Source organism: Periplaneta americana, chromosome 2 (assembly GCF_040183065.1).
Source record: "Periplaneta americana isolate PAMFEO1 chromosome 2, P.americana_PAMFEO1_priV1, whole genome shotgun sequence".
Lineage (NCBI taxonomy): Eukaryota > Metazoa > Arthropoda > Insecta > Blattodea > Blattidae > Periplaneta > Periplaneta americana.
In genome coordinates, this window is record NC_091118.1 from 76800006 (window position 1) to 76826809 (window position 26804).

Below are 26804 nucleotides of genomic sequence, written 5' to 3' on the forward strand. Positions count from 1 at the left end.
TTCGTGTAGACTAATAAATATTATAAGTAGCTATTACTTATTCAACATAAGGATAATATTACAATTCAATTTTCATGTAGGCTAATAAATATATTTAGAGGAGCTCGGAATCAAAACGCGTTGTGTCCACAAATCAAAATTTTCAGGAGAGTCGAAAAACTAAAAGCTCCTAAACGTCTGAAAAATTTAAAGTTTTGAAAGCAATATCATAACTAGAATTGAACACAAAATTAGGTGGCACTATTGCGCAAAATCAAAAAAATTATCCAAGCGTAATATTTATATACGAAGTTTTGAAAATCATGGACTTAATTCGGTTTGTTCCAAAATTACGGATTGAAATGGTTTTGTTACAAACATATATTCCAAACACTCATTTAAGTGGATTTTTTTTTTTAAATTGTTGCCATATTCCTTTCCAAAGACTCTTATACAAATACAAAGTTAATTTTGAAGACAATTATTAAATTGTGTTTACCTGTTTTAGCTAGCAACATAGGATGGAAATTTATTTTATTAGATTTAACTGTCATTGTTCAGTTTAGTTCAGTCTCAGGTCATTGATAAGCGAGGCTCTTCTTCCATACACTCACACTCCATTATTTCATCCTCCTCACACTGATCAGAAGGTCCTTCTTCATGGTCAATAACCTTGACATACAACTGCAGCTGATCGTTGTTTTTCCAATTTTTACCAAATCTTTGTTGCAACAACTTTTTATATTCAACAATTATCTACTTTTATTTTATTCCTTAATGGTACTAAGGATGTGCCAAACCTCTCAATATTTTCAATGGCATGACCTCTCTTAAGTAGTAACACTGGACATTTACTTAGGTCATCCACTGTATAAGTATACTCAAATTCACATTTATGTAATGTCTGCTTCCTTTCATTATTTTCCTGCGTCTAACTCTCTTCATATCACTTATGCCAACTGGCTTTTTTAAGTAATCGCACAGATCTCTGAAATTGTGAATATGCCAGTACTTACCCAACATTATTAATTATCACATTATCATAATGGGTGAATGAAGAAATCAATTCTAACTCATAAACTCATATGTAAAAATGTATGTAGAAAAGTATAATGGACTCGCCTGTTTTCTTGTTCACTTTTTCGTTTCGATGTTCCACTCTTCCGACGTTTTCGAGCTCCTGTAGAGTGCTCCCCAACTGGCACACCTTCTTCCATGATTTTATAATCAATCTTGTAATGAATGCAGCCCTACTCTATTAGCTCTTTCGTGTAAATTCTTAAAAAATATTAAATCTTTCACTTATTTAGCAGAAGCTGTATTAACTAATCCCTTGCTAACTAAAATCTTGTCAGGAATGTGATTCGCTCCCAAAGCATTGCCGTCTAGACACGACGTCTTGGAATCCTGCGACTTTTATTTACAGTTTTCTTTCAAGCTGTCAATTGTAGTTTTTTTCAAGCTGTCTATTTAGAGGCTTGTTGTATGTTATAAAACGATCTTTCTTGAAGAAGAGGAGTTATTTTCCTCTAAATATACGCGAAAAAAGGGTAACAATGAAGGGGAAGAAACAGTGGTGAAACTGAAGGACGTAATAGAGTACAATAACGTTATGTTGTGGGTTGACCGTCAGGTCAGCGTCAGAGTGAAGTCTTATATCCATTCCCCATTATGGGAAAATACGTAAAAAAGACTACAGAAATGTTTCCTTCAATATAATGTTTATGGTACTTTTCAGCTTTTCAATGTCTACGTAATTGCATGTAAGACCGTGAAGGGAAGCAAACCCAGGAAGGAAAGGATCTATACAAATCTTGGACTAGACCCGGAAGCAGGCATTTTATAGACAGAGGGTTAGCCTTGCCTAACTGTAATGTTAGTGGAGGGGGAGGGGATGCTGGAGTTATGACGAAAATATTACAAGCAAACTGTTGGGCTTATTTCCCCCCCCCCATCATATACCTACCACCCATAGAACAAGAAACCAGCGACAACCTGCAAAGTTTTTAAATCTCACAAGAAACAAGCGAAACAAGGTGGGAGTGCAAACAATGTTTTGTACTGGAGTCTTTCGAAACTTACCATACTGTTCAAATTGTTACCAAATTATGAGTATAATATCACAATTTGTAGTAAAAGACCCGTGTTTATTGCAAACGACCTCCACCTGCCTTTAAATGCCATTTACCGCAAACCACCATCTCACACTCTGCGCGTGGAGATTTAAATATAAATTACAGGCAATAAACCCGTCCTTTTAAATCTTACTGCATGGACTTATAGCAATAAGCAAACTTTAGAAAAGAGTCAACAATGAACATTTGTTAAAGACAGGTGTCGAATTAATTACGTTCATTCTGGTGTACTGCTTTCGTTAGAAATCTTAAGTTCATAGACTTAACTCGGTTTGATCCATTCAGGGTGATTGACAGAATAAGTTCTGAATCAGACCTTCGATTTCAGGCTGGCTTTAAACAGGCTAAAATTCTGAATTGCAACAAATGTCAAGTGTAGCATGATCAAGCGACTCTAAAAGAACGCAAATTCGAAAAAAACACATTTTCGATAAAATGTGGATTTAACGCGTTTTGATTCCGAGCTCCTCTTAATTGTAAGTAGCTATTACTTATATTATTTTTTCCCTCTAAATTCCTTGCCGTTTCTTATTCTTTACCGGAACCTAAACGACGTTCTATTTTCTGTTTTCTACCACGGCTTTATATGCAAAAAAAAAAAAAAAAAAAAAAAAATTGTAACCAAAGTTCTTTGATTTAGGCCTACACGTTCAACTGCGGTTCCTTCCACTTCAACGGATGATTTTGAAAATACAGTGGACTCTCCTAATTTCGACTGAACAGAATTCAAAGTTCAGTCCAATAAGAGTAGTGGGTGTGGCAGGTGAAATGAATACAAATTCTTATTGGTTATCTACCAACGAATACAGTACTGTACTTGCATTTCCAGCCCGATCCGAGACTTGTGTATGGGCTTCTAGTACCACAGTGGGTTTCGACAGTTCCGTCTCACAAACGAAACAATTCTCAAATAGAAAAAGAAAAGTTCATTAATTTAAAATCAATGATTAAATATGGATGCCCTAATCAATAAAATATTGTTTTCCTTTAACAAAAGTATCACTACAAGACACAGAGCCGATTCCCATTCAGATGGCAAACCCATTTCTTAGACCTTGTATAGGGGTGTCTAATTCTCCTACGTAAGCAGTCGAACTATAGAATGTCGAACTTGTTTTCTGTCGAACTTAAGAGCTTCCACTGTAACAGGTTTGGAACGAAATGTAACCAGCAGTGAATGAATGATTTCCACACTTTCCGGATGGAGCAGCTGTGGACTGGAAGTACTACGTCATTATGATGACGTCGAAAACCAAGTTCACTTGCTTCGTATTCACATTTGTTAAGAGAGAGATAAGTATTGTCTCTGAATATGGAGCTGACACTTTACTTTATATGACCTAACTTCTGATTTACGGAAATCAAGATGAGGTGAAGTTGAATTGATGTCCTTGAATACCGCCCTTAGACTGGATTGGCTAATGATGTTATTTGCCAAGTTCGTGATCACCAGGCTTCGGTCCTGGGCACAGAAACGCATGAAGTTCAGAACGCAGGGACGATAGTGTTCTGTTGGTCCAGTGGACTGGGAGATGGAGCGCGCCGTTACTTCATGTAAACAGTCCGTCATAGTGCGGCACAAAACATATTAAACCCAGTACAGACGCAGTATATACAGTACATTCCTAGTGTAGACAATAAATGTCTACCATTAAAGTATTAACGTGAGTTGTAACCTTCAATCAGGTGTCCCTACCCGAAGCCTGTTACACGTACCGCAGCCAAGCAGCAATACACACAATGTTAATGCACATTTCGGACCTACCTGTGCTGTTGCAGTCACTCTACACGGGTCATGACGTCATTTATACTCCGTGTACTCTAAACCTCATACTGGTTATATCAATATCAAAATCGAAAAATCCCAAACCATAGGGATGCCTCATTGCCTGCCTCTTATTTAGCTTAGTTATTTAAGGTAAATTAAACGGACTTTCACTGAAATACAGGGTTGTTTCCGATCTCTAATAACGAATTTGAATGAAGTCATTTGCATCAGGAATCACACCGACAGCTGGATTGCGGCGAGAGGTGACATACCAGTAGTGAGTGATTTCATAATCAGAGTGCACGGTGTATCACAATAGCAATGCCCAAGAAAATCGAGCCTTTTTGGGAGGGGTACATGACAACTCTTTCCTATGCCAAGTACAGTTACGTGAAAATCATAGGAGCCTGCAAAAAATGTGGTTTCGTTATTTCCAAGAAAGGCTTCTTGTGTGTACCTAATAAGACTGGCAAAGCTCGGATGGGATTAATTCCAGAGTGGAAAAAGCAAGCAAATCCACTCCCCATCACAAGTCGCCGCACCCCACGAGATGATACAAATTAATTCCATTCGAGCTTTACAAATCTTATTAAGTAAACAGAAGATGCCTTTCTTGGAAATAACGAAACCTCGTTTATTGCAGGCTTCTTTTATTTTCACTTAACTGTACTTGGCATCGGAAAGGGTTGCAATGTACTTCTCCCAAAAAAGCTCGATTTCCTTGGGAATTTCTGCTGTGAGTCGCCGTGCATTCTGACTATGAAATCACTCACTACTGGTCTGTCACCTCGCGCCACAATTCAGCTGTCGTGTCACTACTGACGCACATGATGTCATTCAAATTCTTTGTCAGAAATTGGAAACAACCCTGTAATGCTTACATTAATTAGTGCGCAATTAGTGTGTGTCATCTAATGGCACCGTATATTTATAAAAAGTCATGTATTTAACACTATGTGCTTCATTCTTTTCTGGCTTCGCCATCGTAAGTAATTTGACAAGATTTTATTTAAAACGGTGATTATTTTAGTTTTTGATTAAGTACAATGCTAATATCTATGTCATCATACTTATATCACAAACGACTTTACTCCGTATAGTTGCTTGTTATATGGCTTAGTCATCGTGAATAATTGGGGCGAAATTTCATGAATCAGTATATATTATAAAATAACTCCCCTTATTTAGAGCAGAACGTCATTTTAAAATTACGCCGTCAGTTGTTTTGCTGAACTGTCGCGAATAACATCACAAACATCTATTTAGAATAAGGTTTATTACAGTTAGATAGTCTATATAATAGGTACAACGAGAAAGCATGTGTCATTTATTAGCACTGTTATTTAGAACTCATCATATTTCTTGACCTATCATTCCTTCTTTCATAGATTTCTGCCCATGGGCAAGTGTCTCACTGCAAACCTATCTTTCCTATTTTCCACCTTCCTCTTAAAGGTAAAGGTATCCCCGTAACATGCCATGAAGACATTGGGGGGCATGGAGGTAGAGCCCCATGACCTCGGCACTAGAATGAGGTGGTGTGGTCGGCACCACGCTCTGACCGCCTTTTGCCTCCGGGAAAGCCTTCCTCTTAATCTCCACATATCATTCATGTCTCTTAATTTCGTCTATCATTTGATATTTTCTTCTGCTCCTAACTTTTCTCCCATTCACAATTCCTTCCAGTATATCCTTCAGCAAGCAGTTTCTTCTCAGCCACTGACCCAGCCAATTTCTTTTTCTGATCAGTTTCAATATTATTCTTTCTTCTCCCGCTCTTTCTTGTACAATTAATGTCTTATTATGTCTGTCCATTTAACATATTCCATTCTTTCCATATATATTTTTTTCAAACGCTTCTAGTATTAGTTTTTCTTCACTTCGTCATAATATCCATGTTCCTGACCCATACAATGCCGCATTCCACACAAAGCACTTCACTAGTCTCTTAATTAGTTTTTTTTTTTCTTAAAGGTCGCAGAAGATGATCCTTTTTCCATTAAAAGCTTCCTTTGCTATTGATATCCTCCTTTAGACTTCCTGACAGCAGCTCACGTTACCGCCTATAGCACAGCCTAAGTATTTGAAGCTGTCCACATATTCCACTGCCTCATTTCGAAATATTTTCTTTGAATAACCGTGGTCTTCGTCTTGTTTGCATTCATCTTCATCCCATACAGTTTACAGCTGTCATTTAACTTGAGTAGCAAATCTTTCAGTATCATCTCTTCTGCTAACAACGCCATGTCATCAACCTATGTGGTGGTTAGTTTATGGCTTAACAATCGAGGATAGTTAGTTCACGTAAATAATAGCCAATTTCGCTAAACTGAAGAATAAGGTACCGTCGCTTTGAACCATGCCATTACGATGATAACCTAATGCAACAAAATATACAATGTCGCCAACATATGGGCAAGACGTTTGCCTGTGACGTCATTACCAGGAGAAATTTGCTTTTTTTTTTGTTTCTTTCTCTCTCTTTACTTTCTTTGTTCTGAACATTATTAGCCACTGTTAGCGCCACTGTTAGCGACAAAATTAGTTAGGGTTTGTTGAGGAGATCTATTAATCTAAATTAGACGTGCTGGCACTGATAAGGTTAGCATTATGCTGTTCTTTATTAACATTTTGAATTATACTCTTGTTAGTGTTCTTTATTAATATTTTGAAATATGTTGGCGTTAGCATTGAATAGGCTACTGTTGTTTTCTTATTAAAAATGAACCTCATGTTGAACTATATTTTACTGTCTGCCGACGTGTATTTGTGTAAATATTGTGAGTTAAAGGTTACGTGATTTAGGTAAGGGAAGAGCTAAGTAACATGAGGCCTAAGAAAGTGAGAAGGTTGAAGTGGGTTTGGTGACGGGATAGATGAGTGACATGAGGCCAAGGAATGTGACAAGGTTAGGTTAGGTTAGGTTAATTGAGGGAATAGCCAAGTGACTGAAGACCGAGGAATATAACAAGGTTAGAGTGAGTTTCATGAAGGGATAAGATAAATGACAGGAAATTGAGGACTGTACAGTAATTTTAAGACACATACATAATTAGGTGAAATCTTACGAGAGCGTGGTTGATCTTTCAGTTTTTTTTATTTGATAATTACATGATGCTAGATGGATGAATTTCTAATAACGTCACACAGTGTCTTGCAAAATGTCCATTTTTTTTCTCGAACTAAAACCTCGCTCGCATTTTCTTTTGCTTCACCACGGGCGAATGGGTTTATTCCTTCGCTAGCGATGTTTCTAGTCGGCCATGGTCCTTACGATATTTTTTATTCCTGAAGTTGATAAACAATACGACTGATCAATGTGGTAAATAATTTTATGGCCTCTGAAAGTTTTTCATAAAAAACCAGGCATTTTCTCTAGACCAAAAATAAAACGGGAACGCGATCATAATTATGTACTTAACGCTCTAGCGAACACTGCACAGAAATTTGCTTTCAATAATTTAAATGATACTTCCTAAACCAATCATATCTCTCCTTTACTTCGCTGTGATAACTTGCTATGATATCTTACTTAATTTCTATATTGTTTAAGTGCATTCAAAAACCGTCGTTCTCTATAAACCTCGCACTTGACTAGTGTAGCCAATTATTTAAGAATATAGTTGCGAATTTTATTGCCGACATTTCGATTGTCTTTTGTTTCACACGACTCGGTACGGCCTGGTGACTAGTGGCGTTGTTCTAGGGTCCGTTTTTTCCAGTTGTTCCGTAATTTTATACCATAATAGCTATGCATAATGAAAAAGTATGTAGTATGTAGTAGTAGTAGTAGTAATAATTGTGGCGCTACAGCCCATGATGGGCATATAACAACCAGTCGGCTGCTGACCTCACGTCCACATGCCGAAGGAGAGGTGGACGATCATCTAACCAGAATGGCAGTATCATGTGGTTAGTACTATGATCCCCCCCAGCCGTTCGCAACCGGATTTCGCTACCTATCACAGCTCCCCAACTATATCACGATGCTGGTTGGCACCGATCCCATACACTAGCCGAAATTTCATGATAAAATTTTTCCCCCCATTAGGACTCGAACCAGCGCGCATTCCGTAACGCGAGTCCTAGGCAGGATGCCTTAGATCACGACGCCACGGCGCGGGACGAGAAAGTATCTCATACCATATTTATTTTGATTTCAGTTCTACGTAAAGATATGCAGCATAGTAAAGCTATGCACTTGTCGACAGGTGATAAAACCCACGTAGTTCTATGTAAAATATGCAGCGTAATAAAGCTATGCAGGTGATGTAACCCACATGTAATTCTACGTAAAGATATGGAGCACAGTAAAGCCATGCACCTAACGACATGACTGAACCCACACGTAATTCTATATAAAGATATGGAACATAGCAATGCTATGCACCTGTTACATCTATATGTAGTTCTGCGTAATCATGTGCAGCTTAATAAAGCTGTATATTTGTCCACAGGTGATAGGACCCACACGTAGTTCTACGTAAAGATATGCTGCGTAGTAAAGCTATGCACTTGTCGAAAGGTGATAGAAAGATATGCAGCATAGTAAAGCTATGCACTTGTCGAAAGGTAATAGAACCCATACGTAGTTCTACGTAAAGTTATGCAACATAGTAAAGCTATGCACTTGTCGACAGGTGATAGAACCCACACGTAGTTCTACGTAAAGATATGTAGATAGTAAAGTTATGCACCTGTTGACAGGTGATAAAACCCACACGAGTTCTACGTAATAATGTTCAGCTTATTGGAGCTATGCATCTGTCAGTTTTTAAAGTTTACATAATACGTAGGCCTATAATGAAAATGTCTCTACCAATATTGACAATTCGAGTAAAATCATGGTTATCTTAATTGTTGCATATTATGTGCAATGGCAAAGTAGGCCTTTTCCATTTTAATGTTAATATTTTATTTAGAACAGATAACGATCTCGAAGGTACACTTAGCGGCAAAAAGAATGGGCCGCCCGACAATTTCTAAGTTCCAGAGACGTAACATTGCGCATGCTCGTCTAGTCAAAGCCGTAGTTCACTAGATAACACATAATTAAACCATTTAAATTTGCTGTATTTTGTTTAAGAGTCTAAAATATGTAATACAATCGAATGGCGGGTTGATTCTAGATACATCAGGGCCCTTGAAGAGTGAAATAATAATAAAATTGATAAATACAAAATCAACCGGAGCGAATATGAACAGGAAAACCATGTATTATGCCGAATTGATATTAACAGTCACAGTAGAGTAAGTCGTTACGGCATTGGTCTATTGAACAAGTTGATAGTAGTAGCTCAAGGTTCGAATCTCACCCAATCTTCCTTTTTTTTTTTAATTACAAATTTGCCATAATATGTGTATCGCAAAGCTATAATTATGTGGCGACATCTCTTAGAACAGGGGTCGTCAGCACAGAGCACGCTGGGGGCTAGCCTCTCTTACCCGCTGAAAACGCAGTGCACTATAGTGCTCTCGTAGCTGCTAGCGGGTATGCTCTCTATCTCTGCCTGTTGCACGACCGTGCACATGGGACAGCACCGCGTACCTATTGCACATTTCAGCGAGTGCTGATGACCACTGTCTTAGAATATGCCCAAACTCTAATAAATAATAAACCTCCCTCTCTCTTTCAAGCAATACTGCTATCTGTTAATACAACGTTCTGTCTCGTCATTACGCTTGAAGATGGCACAGAAACAATAACTCATTGCCCTGGTTTGCATAGGTTATTCTACGTATGCTACTCTCCAACAGGACTTCGATTGGAGAAATGTCATTTTCTCCGACGAGGTAATTGTCTCCAATAGCAAAGATAGTACTGCGTGAGAGTCGCGTGTTGGGGGTGGATGTCATACGATGGGGCAGGACTTCTGGAACGCATCCACGGGCGGTTTACGGCAGAAGTCTACGAAGACATTTTGGCAAATGTAATGATCCCTTCCTCCCGAAAACGATATCCAGAAGGAACACTTTTCTTCCAGCAGGATAATCATCCGATACACACCGCCAACCGGATTAAAGATGGTTTACGAGGAGGCGTGATGTCGACCCAGTCGACTGGCCTCCAAATTCACCAGATATGAATAAGATTCAAAATTTGTGGGCTACAGTCAAAAGGATCCTACGCTCTAATTGGGCAGAACAAGCACCCGTTCGGACACCTGAGGAATTGTGGGACAGAGTTCTAGATGCGTGGGAGGAGATGGCCAAGAATTTAGACCTGTTCCATAATCTTGTGGACTCCCGAATGAGGGCAGTTGTTGACGCAGGTGGTTTGTGGACGAGATACTAGTCCCCACCACAGGCCTTGTTTTGTTAATATATTAAAAAATTGTTTGTTTTGTTAATTTAATTATTTATTTGTGTTTGATATGCGTCCGGTTTTTTAGGATGAGAAACAAGTATTTTTGTTTATACAGGCCAGGACTCACCTATTAATAGCCCACAGGTGATGGGCAATAATATTTTTACAAGGTAGGCATAACGAAGTTTGTTAACAAATGCCATTTCACATTTAAATAATAAATTAAGTAAAAGTTGAAATAAAAAAAATAATTTTACCGTACCGGGAAGCGAACTCACATAGGAAGTCAGACTTTTTACCACTGGGCCATACACTACTCGTAAGGTTTGCTACATTATAGACGGACGACTTTCAATGAAGAGACACCACAGCAATGCCTTGCAGTGGGTTACGTTTACACGAGTGAACCGCGCGATAAAACTTAGCATTTTATATCGATCAAGAGTCGGCCCATTCTTTTTGCCGCTAAGAGTATGTGGCTAATTCTTTTTGTTCTCGGGTTTAACAGTCGTTGTTAGTTTTACAAGTTTCAACGTAGGATAATGACTGAATAACTTTATGATATATTTATTGTGTTAAAAGTTAACACAGTAAATATATTATAAAGTTATTAAGTGGTTATAAGTGTTAAAACGTGTATCGAACAATGAACAGTAAGATAATTATTTTAATTGTTGCCTAACATTTATAATGAAAAACTGTGGTTTAATCACATCGTTTATTTAGAATTTGGCAAAATTTTCACCAGCAATAGTAGTGGTTATTATTATTATTATTATTATTATTATTATTATTATTATTATTATTATTATTACGTAATGTGTATATTTTTTTTTGTTTAATAACACTGTTTACTTAGACAACATGTTCTTTTTATCGTAGGCATAAAGCGGCGGCCATGGGCGACTTCGAGGACATCGAGTTCGGATTGATCCCCAAGGAACGCTACGACGACGTGATCCTTCACCTACGCAACAATTTTTTCGCGGACGAGCCGTTGAACCACGCTGTGGCGCTGTGCAGACCTGGAGAACCTCACGCAGAACTAGAGGAGCACAGCCTCACCACCATGCGGGACGGCCTGTCCCAGATGGCCGTGCACACCGACACGGGCCAGGTGAGTTCACACGTTACATACATACGCCATTCGAAAATTAGTGGCAACACTACTAGTATCCAACTCCTTTAGCGGTGACCAATATGTAGTACTAATGGTAGTATGATATGGAGAAAGCCAATGTTTACCTACTGAGTGTAACACGCGGAGCAATTCCCCTGCAATCGGCAAGCATCATGTTTAGGTAGAGCATGAAAGTCAAGGCATATTATGGAGAGTAAAAAATCGATCATAAGGGAATGAGTATTTAAGAGTTATTAATTCGTTATACAAAGTGAATCTGATACAATGTTAATATAATATCATATTATATTGTAAATAAATAAATAAATAAATAAATAAATAAATAAATAAATAAATAAATAAGTAAACGCGTAAATAAGTAACTAAATAAGTGAAATATTAAATAACTAAGTAAGCAAATAAGTAAATAAGTAAATCGGTAAATAAATAAGTAAAGTCTACGCACAAAGTCCGTATGCACAATTCAAAGTATAAATATTTACGCATTCAAAAGTGGCAAACTTTCTTATTTTTAATGTTAGACAGGGGGCCAAAGCGAGAGAAATGTTGAGAAAGAATAGAAATTACTTTTTTAGTTACATGAGAAACACAGTAAACATAACACTATAGTAGACTACTACGACATTTCATGTTATGAAATGTTGCCCAATTGTGCAATTAAAATTTCTTCGGATCAAATTCTGTCATTAACATTTTCGTCTCCATTTTCATCTAGGATTCACACGATGTAACAGTTTTGTGATGCAGTATACGGAGCTCCATATCTGATTATCTGAACTACTACATGTTCAAAGGCCCACTTGCGACGATCCGTAGTCTCGACTCGCCATGCAGTATGTGGCAGTCCACATATGAATAGCCCCAGTCCCGTGATGCATTGTACGATGATATGTGTGTTATAGCTCCGGCTTGTGTTGTGTGTGACGGTTCATATTTGAATAGTTTCGGACTTGTGATGAGTGCAGCATTCGGGTAAATACTGCAGCTCCGAACATAGACAAATATATGAGAAGATCTCCAGCTCAATGTGTACGATTGGAAGACTATTGAAATTTTAAGCAAATGTTATTGCCACTGGTTGCACAAATCGTAAATGCATCTTACGTTATACAGTCCGATATTATTACTATTATTATTATTATTATTATTATTATTATTATTATTATTATTATTATTATTATTATTACTTCTTTTCACATTACTTCCCAAAGGCAGAGCACTCAATGATTTATCAACAGTAATCTCACTACAGGTTTTGATAGAGAAAATCAAAACTCGAGTGGGATTTAATTGACTATTACACGATTACAAGAAAGTATATAACTATTAGAAGAAATAAAGTACTCTAATACAATAAATTTTAATTGACTTACAGTGGAACATCGATTATCCGAAACAATCGGGGACGGGGGTGTTCGGATAACTTATATTTCGGGTAACCGATCATTTACGAAAACAAATTGTACCAGTGTCATAGGAGCAATATGAAACAAAGAAACACTGATATTAAACACAAAAGTGCACATATAGCCTATATTTTGTATCACACGTCTTACAAATAACACAAAGAACTGACTAGCCTAGTTTGACAAGTTCAAAATGGCCATTAAAATAGGCTTACAGTTTAGAAAAAGAAGTCCTTTTTTTATTCAAAGCTGAGACTCGTTTTTGCCGCTAAATCTCGCAAACAGCGCTAGCGAGACTTCTACATGGCGTGCATCGATGCTCTACTGTACTACAATTCTGTTTCGCTAATGTTAACTTTACCAAAACGTTTGAACGGAGCCGACATTTTCAGTTGACTATCTATACAGTAAACAAAAATGACGATCGCAAACCATGTTTTGAATTAAATTGAACTGAATTTTCGAGAGGGGGGCACTATGGCCCAGCACTGCGACCTGTTACGGTCTATTTCGCTCACCCTCAAGCTAGGTGCATTCCGAAATCCACACCGGCTGACTACACTAAGGTTCGCTGCGTACCCAAGTGTCGAGCAGGCAACCCCTCTTGTCCCTAGGCCAGCCTCCTCCGTGCGTCGGGGAATATTATGGAATGATAACGAAATGGAGAAATGGTGACGGAATAATGTAAATGCTTAATATGGGGAAAAACGGGAGAACCCCGAGAAAAACCACAACTGCGACCTTGTCCGCTACAAGTGTCACTATGAAATTTTTAATGAAAAACTCCAGAACTTACCGGGACTCGAACCCGGACCGCCTGCGTGATACGTCAGAGATCTGACCACTCAACCACCGCAGGGATTCTAAGCATGTTTTATAGTGCCGTAAAAAATTTTCATTTTGAAATATTGGCAAACAAAGAAACAAAATATGGTAGGGACGTGATAAAAACAGAAGAAAGTATATAACGATTAGATGTTAAATGACTTACTAAAATTCTATTTCACTAATGTTAGCATCACCAAAAAGTTTGAATGGAGCCTCCATTTTCAGTAGAATATCTATGCGGGAAACAAATGACGATCGCAAAGCATGTTTTATAATACCATAAGGAATTTGCAGTTTGAAATGTTGGCAAACAAAAAACAAATGCTAGGGAAGTGATAAAATTGTAGCGATAAGTAGCCATGATTGGTTGAAACGCGTCCTTTCGTACCGTTTTATTGGTCAAAAGTAGTATGACATAATAAAAGTGTAATAGTCAGTTTAAATTAAATGTCTAGCCACAGTATTTTTTCCTTAATGGCGGGCCTTTGACCGTTCCTAATCACCAAAATTAAGTCAGTTGTGTAGAAATGTAGATCAATTTACCGACCGAATCGTTGTCCAGAGTAGCCTACGTCATAGAAGTCTGATCTTCGCTACACCCGCGATGAGATGAAATGTTGGAGATTTTGGGATACCACAGGGGAACTGGGGCTCCCGGAGAAAACCCCCGTGTTACCTGGACCATGGACTTGACCAACACGTCATATATCTCGGGGGCGCGCTGAGAATAGAACAAGGGTCCACAGAGTTATGAGTCCAGCGTTCAAGTCACTGAACTATTGTGGCTGATTTAACCACAGTATGCATAACACATAACTATGTTCTTCAACATATGCATATTGTGAATTTTATTAGTAACAACAATGTAATTTATTCGTCACAACAATAATTCCTTTCTACAATTCACCTTAAACGCTCTCGTCAACAATTGGATCTTCGCTCAACACAGTATTCGTTATAGCACTCCACCGACGACAATGACAATTTACTTGGACTATTACGCACAACAATGAACTGTTAATCTTAACTAATATTTACAAAGCACTATTTACAAATCAGAACTACCAGTTCTCAGTTCACAGTTCTTCTATCTCAGTCACTCGAGTTCACGGTATCTCGAACCACAGACCTTCAGAGACAGTTCACTGTACTCGAACTCGGGTCCCTCCAACTGCGGTCCACTGCACTCGAACTCAGGTCCCTCCAACTGCGGTCCACTGCACTCGAACTCAGGCCTTCGGATGCTGACGCAGATGCGGACGCACACTCGAGTCGAACTCCGGCTGGCTTGCTTGCTCTGGCTTTCTCACTGACTGAATAACTGAAAACTCTGAAACTGCTGTCGTTCCTTCACGACCGTAATTTATAACTACAGCGACGTAGCCTCGAAGGTTCCACCCGTCTCTAGAGATGGCATTCCAGAGAAATCCAGGGCCCTCTCCTCTCTACCAGCACCAGATGCGCGCGCAAACTCGTCGCGTGACGTAATACACCCTCTCTCTTCTCTCCACCGCGCGACGTCACTCAATGTTCCGTGGAGCCTGTGCGATCTGCTTTCTTGCGGGACGCTGGTCGTGAGTTCGAATCTCACGTCGCTGTCACATTGCTCCCTCCTTAGGACTGCTCGTCTCGGGCAGTCCCTTGGTAGGCTGCTAGTCGGGCCAACGTTTGGGGTCCTCCGGCTGCTCCCTCCTTATGGTGGTGCCACCCCATCCTTGGCTTGGCTGGGCAGCAATACTCGTACTGCATGGGCGCCATCTTGCTTTTCCACTTGGCCCTCCAAGGAGAGCTCGCTGGCCACGGGTTGGTCCTCGGCGTCCATCAGGAACACTTCATCCTGACCAAGACGGAGTATACGGCGCCGGACGTCCACCGTCGCATCGAGTAACCGCATGGCGTCGAGTCCCAGGACGACGTCCTCGGTGATGTTGGCGACGAACACCCACATCTCCAGATTCCTCTTCCCCAAGTTCAGGTCCAGGAAGACCTCTCTCTGGATGGGCAAGCTCTCGCCTGAAGCAGTCCGTAGCTCGTATTGGCGCAGCGGCGTCCTCCCAGGTAGGCCACGCACGACGTCTGGTCTGGCGATAGTGAGCATCGCCCCGGTGTCCACCAGTACTCTGCATGGACGGCCTCTTATCCGTCCTTCAGCAATCAGCCCATCGTCGCACCTTCTGTCGACCGGTTCCAGGACGAGCCGAGGGGACGGTGATGATGGCGCCGACGTGCTCCTCCTAGCATCGGCCCCTTCTCTCTCCTGACTGTTGCCAGGTCGGTCGCAACTCCTCCGCAGGTGCCCAGGTTCACCGCAGGACCAGCAGGTGGGCACCCGTCGTCCCCGTTGCTCAGGCGACTGTTGATTCCTCTCGGTGCCAGCCACCTCTCTCTCCGGCCGGTGGCCAGAGCGGTCGCAGTCCCTCCTTAGGTGTCCCGGCCTCCCGCAGGACCAGCAGATGGGCGCCCGTCGTCTCCGCCGCTCCGTTGACTGTTGGCGCTCCTCGACGGATCGGTCACAGTCCCTTCTCAGGTGTCCCGGTCTGCCGCAGGACCAGCAGGTGGGCGCCCGTCGTCTCCGCCGCTCCGTTGACTGCTGGCGCTCCTCGACGTCGGCCACCTCTCTCTCCTGCCTGTGGCCGGATTGGTCACAGTCCCTTCTCAAGTGTCCCGGTTTGCCACAGAACCAATAGGTGGGCGCCCGTCGTCTCCGCCGCTCCGTTGACTGCCGCTCGGGTGGCTTCGGTTGGCGCCCCCCAGCATCCGTCGCCGTGACGCTCCTGATCCAGTGCGGTGCTGAGACTCCCGCCGCCGACTTGGCCGCCTCCATCCTGAGGGCCGCCGCCAGAGCTGCGTTGATAGTGCGATGCTCTGCCAGGAGTAGCTGTTGTCTTATTTCGGGGTCTCGAACTCCGCTGCCGAAGGTGTAGGCCGCCTCTCCAGCGATGAAGTCATTAGGTAGGCCCCTGAGCGCCTTATGGGCCAGTTGTTCCACCGCCATCGCGAATTCTTGCAGGGATTCGCCTGACTGCTGGACCCTCGTTTTTAGTTGGGTCCTAAATGCTGCAGCAAGTTGATGGTCACCATAACGTCCCTCCAGGGCCGCCATTATCTCAGCGGCTGTCCCATCTTCTGGAACCCTGTGAAGAATCTCCGACGCCTGTCCTTGAAGCGCGGTCAGCAACTGAGTAATCTTCTCCGCTGGGGTCCAGCCATTATGTGCTGCGGTGGCCTCGAACTGGCGACGGAATATCGCCCAAGACGTCGTACCGTCGAACTTCGGCGTCTTGACGTTGTGATGTCTGGCTGAAGCCGATGGTTCCGCAGGGGCACTATATGGAGTCCTCAACTCTGTGGCCGCTTCTTGCATGGCACGTCGAACCTCTTCGGCAACTATCTGTTTATGTTCTCTAGCCTGGCGATCCACCAACGCGAGAATGTGCTTGTTTTATTCAGCATGTCGGTCCATCAACGTGAGTATGTGCTTGTTTTCTTCAGCTTGTCGGTCCATCACCTCACTCGTCTGCTCTTGACGACGCTCGAGATCGCGGATTTTTCCGTCGAAATGGTCTACATCCTGTCTCAACTCGGCTACTGTCTCGTTTATAGTTGTAAAATTCTGGTTTAGTTTATCCAGATCGGCCTTAAGTTCGTCTTTCACAATGGCGACAATTCCATCTACGTGGGCCGAAACACTTTCGATTTGTGTAGTGACGTCATCTTTCACTCCGCTTATGTCGCCTTTCACTCCGCTTATGTCACTTTTCATTTCTGTTTTCACTGCACTTAAGTCGTTTTTCAGTTCTGCGATGGCTTGCAGGATCAGCTGTAGGTTCTCCATTGTCGGTAATATCCTACTCCTGACACCAATGTGAATTTTATTAGTAACAACAATGTAATTTATTCGTCACAACAATAATTCCTTTCTACAATTCACCTTAAACGCTCTCGTCAACAATTGGATCTTCACTCAACACAGTATTCGTTATAGCACTCCACCGACGACAATGACAATTTACTTGGACTATTACGCACAACAATGAACTGTTAATCTTAACTAATATTTACAAAGCACTATTTACAAATCAGAACTACCAGTTCTCAGTTCACAGTTCTTCTATCTCAGTCACTCGAGTTCACGGTATCTCGAACCACAGACCTTCAGAGACAGTTCACTGTACTCGAACTCGGGTCCCTCCAACTGCGGTCCACTGCACTCGAACTCAGGTCCCTCCAACTGCGGTCCACTGCACTCGAACTCAGGCCTTCGGATGCTGACGCAGATGCGGACGCACACTCGAGTCGAACTCCGGCTGGCTTGCTTGCTCTGGCTTTCTCACTGACTGAATAACTGAAAACTCTGAAACTGCTGTCGTTACTTCGCGACCGTAATTTATAACTACAGCGACGTAGCCTCGAAGGTTCCACCCGTCTCTAGAGATGGCATTCCAGAGAAATCCAGGGCCCTCTCCTCTCTACCAGCACCAGATGCGCGCGCAAACTCGTCGCGTGACGTAATACACCCTCTCTCTTCTCTCCACCGCGCGACGTCACTCAATGTTCCGTGGAGCCTGTGCGATCTGCTTTCTTGCGGGACGCTGGTCGTGAGTTCGAATCTCACGTCGCTGTCACAATATGAATATAATGGTTGAATATTAAAAACTAAAAACCAGTGATAACGTATTCTCTCTGCTACTCGATCTATTCACGCCAACGGACTGTGCCTTTAATATTCAAATATAACAGGATCGCCAACTTCTAAACACTGACCAGCTGAAGAGATGTGGTTAATATGATTACTTTAATTAATAATAATAATAATAATAATAATAATAATAATAATAATAATAATAGTAATAATATCAATAATAATGACAAGAGGCTGTTCATTAACCTATATATCTGTGGCCGGAGGAAAAAGGTCTTAAGTAAATATTTTATACTTTTCAGGAGAGCAGTAGAAAGATTGAAATTGGTGTCAATTATAGAGTTTTTTTAATTAAGAGATTTTTCCTGGATATTATTTGTTTATATTTCTTCTAAAATAGGTAATGTTGCTCATTTAACAATTTTCTTGATTATTTCCAAAAACAGCCGCACTTAAGCCCTTTTAAGACTAGACTCCAAACTGAGTAGAAGGGACTATGTAAACATAAGACCTTTTTCATGTCTAAATGAGAAATGTAAATTATTAAGAATGCAAAATAGGTCTTAAACAATATAGGACTGTTTACCTAGTGCTTAAAGTTTTAAAAGGATAGGGCATCAGTATGTGATAAAATAGCTAAAATACAAGTTAGACCTTTTCAATAGGGAAGCATGGAAAGTAAACATGTGATGTTTGTAAAGAATAGAGTATTAAATATTCTTAAGTCCTTTATTCTCTGTGTGCTCGATTCAAAAAGTAATTAGGACATTTGATAACGCTCTATAAATCCAGTCAGGAATCTTATTTGACTTTAACCGTTTTACCAGATTGTAAAGAATTGTTTCCGCTTCAGAATGTATAAAAATCTCATTTTCACAAAAATTGACTTAAGACCCTTTTCCTCCCGGCAACAGATATAAAACAACCAGTCAAAGTCAGAATAGGAGAAGAAATGTCTGAAAGAAGTGAAATAGGGAGAGGAGTACGACAAGAATGCTTTTATCATCTACCCTGTTGAACATCTACTTGGAGGATTTTATGAAGAACTGTTTTCAGAAAATGGAAAGGGTAAAATTAGGAGGAAGAAGAATGAAGTGCATAAGATTTGCTGATGATATGGCGTTGTTAGCAGAAGAGGAGATAATACTAACTAAGGTATATGCTACTGAAGCTAAATGACAGCTGTGAGCAGTATGGGATGCAGATAAATGCAAACAAGACGAAGACCATGGTTGTCGCAAGGAAAATAAAGAAGGTAAACTTGCGAATACTAAATGAGGCAGTAGAGCAAGTGAACAGCTTCAAATACTTGGGGTGTACTATTAAAAGTAACATGAACTGCAGCCAGAAAGTCAAAAGGAGGATAGCAATGGCAAAGGAAGCTTTTAATAGGAAAAGGAGCATCTTCTGCGGACCTCTGGAGAAAGAACTAAGGAAGAGACTAGTGAAGTGCTTTGTGTGGAGTGTGGCATTGTATGGGGGCAGAAACATGGACATTACGACGAAGTGAAGAGAAACGAATATAAGCTTTTGAAATATGGATATGGAGAAGAATAGAGCGTGTGAAGTGGACAGACAGAATAAGAAATGAAGTTGTGTTGGAAAGAATGGGTGAAGAAAGAATGATCTGAAACAGATAGCCACCGGCGTGGCTCAGTCGATTAAGGCGCTTGCCTGCCGGTCTGAAGTTGCGTTCGGGCGCGGGTTCGTTGGGCTGATTACCTGGTTGGGTTTTTCCGAGGTTTTCCCCAACAGTAAGGTGAATACCAGGTAATCTATGGCGAATCCTCGGCCTCATCTCGCCAAATACCATCTCGCTATAACCCATCTCATCGACGCTTAAATAACCTCGTAGTTTATACAGCGTCGTTAAATAACCAATTAAAAAAAAAGAAACATATCAGAAAGAGAAAAAAGGAACTGCCTACTGAAGGATGCACTGGATGGAATGGTGAACGGGAGAAGAGTTCGTGGCAGAAGAAGATATCAGATGATAGACGACATTAAGATGTGTGGATCATATGCGGAGACTAAGAGGAAGGCAGAAAATAGGAAAGATTGGAGAATACTGGGTTTGCAGTGAAATACCTGCTCATGGGCAGAACACTTACTGTATGTACATAATAATAATAATAATAATAATAATAATAATAATAATAATAATAATAATAATAATAATAATAATAATAATATGAAAGTTATGAAACTGGCATATTTTGTGAGTAATGGATATTAATACCTGTATCAGTTGAAAATTGCCAGATTGGTAACACTTATAACTAGTTATTTCCCTCCATTCTCATCAGAACACAGCCAGCAATACTCCGGCTCCCCATGCGACAAACTGACGCACGTTCATGATAATATCTTGCATCATAAGAGTTAAATACCCCTCCCGGTTCCGAACTTGTTATGTACTTTCGATGTGCAAGTTTGAATAGCCCCAGATTTGTAATGCAGTGTGCGACGGTCCATGTATGAATAGCGCGCCAAACGTGTGTGAATAGCCCTGGATTTGTGACGCAATGTGTGAGCGAATAGCCTAGGACTTTCGATGCAGTGTGCGGCGGTCGACGTCTGAATAGCTCCGGACTCGCTTTGTGAACAGAGGTACCGGCAATTACATCGACCCGCTGTTCACCGCGACCGGGCTGTCCATCGTATCCCCGGGCTTTCTATGCATCTTCGCCTCGGTATCCAAACCACCTGTAATCGTGGCTGAAACCTAGTAGCATCAAATCGAAATGTGTGCAGTGTAGATGGATGAAAAGGCACTTGTCTAGCGACAATTTTGATTTATAGAATCTATTCAAAACATAGGCGCCGACTTGGGGAGGCAAGGTACTTTCTGCTCCCTCAACTTATAATGTCAGGAACGCCGCCAACCACCTGTAAAAGAATTCGAAGAGTGATCCCTCATGTTGAAATAATAAATAATTTGTTTGAAATATGAACTAGGTTTTAAGTAACTAGGACACAAATATAGTGAGGAAGGATCACGTAAGAGTAGTTCCTAAAAGTCTAATTTGGCCGTCTCTTCAGTGTTGCCAACTAATACCAGATATCACCAAAGAGGGTAAAATCACAATTCTATGTACTGAAATAATAATTAATAATGTTTCAGAACAGATGATGCGATGATAAAATTTGCAATGTTGAAATATTGTTCTCTATCTTCTTGTTCATCGCCATTCTCACAGGATATATTGGAGGTTTAACTGTCACGGTTTTCGTGCCAAGTAGAGAAACTGACTTGAATAATTTATTATTATTATTATTATTATTATTATTATTATTATTATTATTATTATTGTCATAGTCATCATCATCATCATAATCATCATAATCATTTTCGCCTTCTAACTTACAACGTGGAATACCTTACTATCTTGTTCAAATTATTGGCGTAATAGACAGCAGCACAGATAAAGTTTCCCGATCTAATCAAAACCGTTCGTGAAATTAAAACGAGATCTGGATTCGTGAAGGAGATGTTAGGAAACCTTGAATTGAAACTAACCTGTCTTAGTCTGGATAAAAACTTCTAATTCCAACGATTCTGTGCAACTCACGATCTAGACATGTGAAAGATGAAGCATTTTCAGAAAGAGATCCCTTCAAGGCTTTTCCGGCCTTTTTCGTGTAAGGTGCCACATCTGTGACGAAAAGTAGGACATCATCATGTCGTTTCCGTCTGGCCAAAATACAAATTTCAAACGGTTTATTGCGAATCGAGGTTACAAATTTAACATACGATGGGTTTGAAATCACTCAAAGCATGACCATGTGTCTCTGGCATATGACGACTTTCAACAAAAGGAAGAAGGAAGTTAGTCTACAGCTGTGCTGACATGCTTAAACGTGAACCGAGAGGGCACGAGTTCAAACCTGGTTGGGACAAGTTACGTGGTTGAGGATTTTCCGGAGTTTTCCCTCAACTCATTAACAGCGAATTCTGGGTAACTTTCGGCGCTGAATTCTGGACTCATTTCGGCGGCATTATCACATTCAAATCATTCGAACTAGATAACCACAGCAGTTGATAAAGCGCCGTAAAATAACCCAATTATAAAAAGAAGAAGAAAAAAGTTTCCAACACAAATGCATGACAACAATTTACTTCCACAACAACAACAACAACAACAACAACCAGAAAATTATTGTTTCCATAGCTAATAAGTTTCCATTACAAGTACAGTGGACTCTCCTAAGTTTGACAAAACAGAATTGAAAGTTCAGGCCAATAAGGGTAGTGGGTGTGGCAGGTGAAATGAATACAAATTCTTATTGGTTATCCATCAACGAATACAGTACTGTACTTGCATTTCCTGCCCGCCCCGAGACTTTGTATGCGCTTCTAGTGCCATAGTGGGTTTCGACAATTCCGTCTCACAAACGGCACAATTCTCAAATAGAAAAAGAAGAGTTCATTAATTTAAAATCAGAGATTAAATAGCCTATGGATGTCCTAATCAATAAAATATTCTGTTTTCCTTTAACAAAAGTATCACTACAAGACACAGAACCAATTCCCATTCAAATGACAATCCCATTTCTTAGTGCCCGTATAGGGGCGTGTCTAATTCTCCTACGTAAGCAGTCAAGTTTGTTTTCTGTCGAACTTAAGAGCTTCCACTGTATTTGTTTTCACGACAATTTATTTCCCATAAACCAGGCATGCCAAAAATGAGAGACTGAATATGCAGTTTTGTGCGCGGATCGCCTGTTTGTGCGGACTGCATCATTCAAGCGTTGCTCTTCCCAGTTCTTAGCTGGAGGGGTATACAATAATCTATTCTGTGCTTCTAGTGTTTGATTAAATAGGCATTTAGACATTATAAAGACACTTAGCTGAAGGAAAAAACGCAGTTATTATCAGTGTCTATATTTGACAATTTATTGTAATACAAGAAACTTTAGGCTTACTCAGTTATACTGCACAAAGTAGTGATTTGTAAAGCATAATTTATTATGATGATTTTTATGTAGTATTTGAAGAAAAAAAAATATTGTAGTAATTTCGAAACAACAAAAAACGAACACAGTATTTCATTTTACGTAGTAGGTACTTTATTATTTTAAAGTAATAGACCCTACTCTTTCATTGTTCGTCAAGCATTATTATTTATTGGGACCATTGGTACACAAATGTTGAAGAAAATATTATACTCCCAATTAATTACATGCGGTAGGATATTGTGAAGATTTTAAACTGAAATCATTTCCTTGCTGTATGTCAATATAAATTAACATTAATATTAATAAATAATGTAAATTAAGCTTAGAATTTAAATTCACATATATAGTAGTACATTTGGAAAACTTTGAGAGCAAGTATCGACAAGTTGGAAGCGTTACTGAAAGAAATTAAAAGTGTAGTTCACAAGCTGTGAAGCGACGACATTCTCTTTATGTCAGGTTTAAAGATTTATTAATGTATTCCTCACTATATTCTCATCATTTATCAGCTTATGAAATGGAAGTCGTAAGCCGTCTAATCTTTGATGGCTGTGTTAGTACAGACTCCAAAACAACGCCATTGTCAGATTTGTTTTGCCGTTAGAGTACTGATTAAGAAATAAGCGCTGGCGAATATCATATTTTGAGAACTTTACTAATCTGATCTAAACTGTCACAAGACTATTAACTCGACATGGACTGATGAAAGCCTTTTATTTTAAAATAATTATTGTTGGCTGAGGAAAACGTTATAACAGTCACGTTATATGATCCATAATTTCTCTTCTTCATTATATCTGTGAACTCCTCACTTTATTTATCATAACTCATTCACAGTCACAGCTCTTTCAGCACCCGTACTGATCTGTGGTACTAAAACAAAAGTTGAACTGCTACTGCTGTATAGCCCTGACGCGTTCCACTCCAAGCCGATTCACTCCCTCCAGGTAGGGGAATAGAAGCTGCACATCGCACAGACACAACTGCACAATGTGCAGGGTTTTGGCATGCATAAGTTTTCGTCACAATATTTTGTATGGAGATAGTCAATTAATTTTCGCCAGAAAAATTTATCTCATAGTAACTACTAAAAAGTCTTCGGTATAACAATCTGTGTTACTCGCCATCTTCTTCTTCTTCTTCTTCTTCTTCTTCTTCTTCTTCTTCTCCTCCTCCTCCTCCATCATCGTCATCGTCATCGTTCTACAGCAGGAGACGTTTCTTTATAAATAAATTAATGTAGTTTTTCAAATGTTTCACATTTCTCCTCCTTTTCTTCTCTTCTTCTTCTTCTTCTTCTTCTTCTCCTTCATCATCGTCATCGTCATTGTTCTACAGTAGGAGACGTTTCTTTATAAATAAATTAATGTAGTTTTTCAAATATTTCACATTCCTCCTCCTTTTCTTCTTCTTCTGCTTCTTCTTCTTCTTCTTCTTCTTCTTCTCCTCCTCAGCTTATAATTAAAAAGAAAACACCAGTAATTTTATAGACCGCAGATTTGTTTCCATAGCAACTGCTTCAACAGATATGTTGTGGTAGGTGATCGGGGTGGCCCTGAACGGCATCCAGCACCCGGGAGACCTGGCGGCGGCGCAGGCCAAGCTGCAGACCATGGCGGACATGAAGTTCCGCCGGATTTTTGACCTGCTGTACGGCGTGAACCGTAGCCTGGATCTATTCGAGCGCCACGGGGTGGACCGCATCTTCGAGTGTCGCATTCTTTCGGTGGACAAGCGGTTCCGCGGGCGCGGGCTGGCCCGTGAACTACTGCGACGCAGCGAACAAACCGCGAGGGAACAGGGATTCAAGGTGACGATAACCTGATGACTATTTTGCTTTCAGTCTTCCCATTGACTTTATTGTCTACTTATTTCTTTCCTTTCTTAATTCCTTTCATTTACTTCTTTTTGTTCTTTCCTTTATTTTAACCTTTCTTATTCTCATTCTTTTCCGTTACATTTTTATTGTTTCATCCACTTTCTTTTATCGTCGTTTCTTCTTTCTTTCTCCCCCAGTTTCTTTCTTCTTCGTTCCCATTTTCGATATGTTGTTATTCTTATGCTTCTTTCCTCCATTCTTCAATTTCCTTCCATTCCTTATTTATTCGTTTTTCCTTTTGTTTTGACATAAAACCATTTATTTCACCTCACTGAATATGAAAGACGGTTAACTTGGGAATTGACCATCACTTAAAATGTTCCTTGTCTTCATACTGTATTCCCCTTTTTCTTTTACTCCCCTTATTCTCCTTGTAATTCCCTTGTCCTTCATCAATTCCCTTTGTTCTCCTTGTCGTCCCTTTGCTCTCATTTTATTCCTCTTATATCTCTGTTCTCCTAGTCTTTCCATTATCCCTACATTTCCCCTGTCTTCCACTATTCCCCTCGATATCCTTCTCTTCTCCTTGTTCCCAAATTTTCTTTTTGCTCTCTCCTTGTTCTCTTTGTATCTCTCTCTTCTCCTTATAATTCCCTTTGTTCTCCGTGTATTCGGCGTCTTCTTCAAGTCTCCCTCTCTTTCCCCCTATCTTCCTCATCTTCTTTTTGAATTCTCCTTGTATTTCTTGTTCATCTTGCCTTTCCATTGTTGTCCTTACTCCCCATGTATTCCACCTGTTGTTCTATTTCCATTGTTCTCCTTGTATTCCCCCTATTCCCCATACATTCCCCATGCTCTCCTTATATTCCCCTCACTCTCCTTGTATTCCTATTTTCTATGTATTTTTTTTCTTCTCCTTGTGTTCTTTTATTCCCATTGTTCTCCTTGTTTTCCTCTAGTCTTTATATTCCTCCTGTTATTCTATTCCCCTTGTTCTCCTTGTTCCCTTTACTCCCGTTGCTTTCCTGTTTCTCCTTGTATTCACACTGTTCTGCTTGTATTCCTCTTGAGCTCCTTGTGTTCATCTTATTTTCCTTGGTTTGTCCCTTTTCTTCTTGAATTCCCTTTGTTCTCTTTGTCTTCCCCTTGTCTTTATGCTGTCCTTGTTATTCTTCTATTCCCCTTGTCCTCCTATTTTCCTTCTATTTCCTTTGTTATCCTTATATTGTCCTTGTTCTCCTTGCATTCGCCTTGAACTTCTTGTTTCGTCTTATTCTTCTTATATTCTGTTTTCTTGTCTTTCCCTTGTTCTTCCCCTTGTTTTCCTGTATTTCCCTTGTTCTTCTTATCGACCCTTTGTTCTCCGGACCCACACACATATTTCTATATTAAGATGTGCTACATAGAAAACCTATGCATCTGTCAATGTTTGTTCCTTCCCCCCCCCCCCTCACTTTTTTTTATGTTTTATTTCCTTTCCCTTAATTTATTCAGTAATTAACCATTCATCTTTCTCCTTAATGTAGGCTATATCTTTCGTTATATTTATCTTCCTTCCTTTACGCCAATCATTTTTCTTCCTTCATTTTTCCTCTCTTGCTCTTTCTTTCATTTTTATTTATTTTCTCCTATCGTTATTTGTTTGTTCTTTTCTTTACTTATCCCATAATTTCTTTCTTATATTGTTTTCTATTTATTTTTGTCTTTCCTTTCTGTTTTATTTTCTTTCTTTCTTTATATTTGTTTAGTTCTTCCTCATTTTTCTTCCTTTAAAATTTTCTTTGTTTCTTTATTCCTTTCTTTCTTTTCTACTCTCTTTC

General features: G+C 40.0%; 1 protein-coding gene across 2 annotated transcripts in view; it reads left to right on the plus strand.

The window, feature by feature from the left end:
• Positions 1 to 26804, plus strand: part of LOC138694351 (arylalkylamine N-acetyltransferase 1-like) — a 97514-nt gene that overhangs the window by 66040 nt on the left and 4670 nt on the right. For both annotated transcript variants that reach the window (XM_069817994.1, XM_069817995.1), the window contains 2 exons: positions 11072 to 11306; positions 24706 to 24975. In XM_069817994.1, the coding sequence (XP_069674095.1) occupies positions 11088 to 11306; positions 24706 to 24975 (489 nt within the window). In that variant the 5' untranslated portion in view covers positions 11072 to 11087. The remainder of the gene's footprint in view (positions 1 to 11071; positions 11307 to 24705; positions 24976 to 26804) is intronic.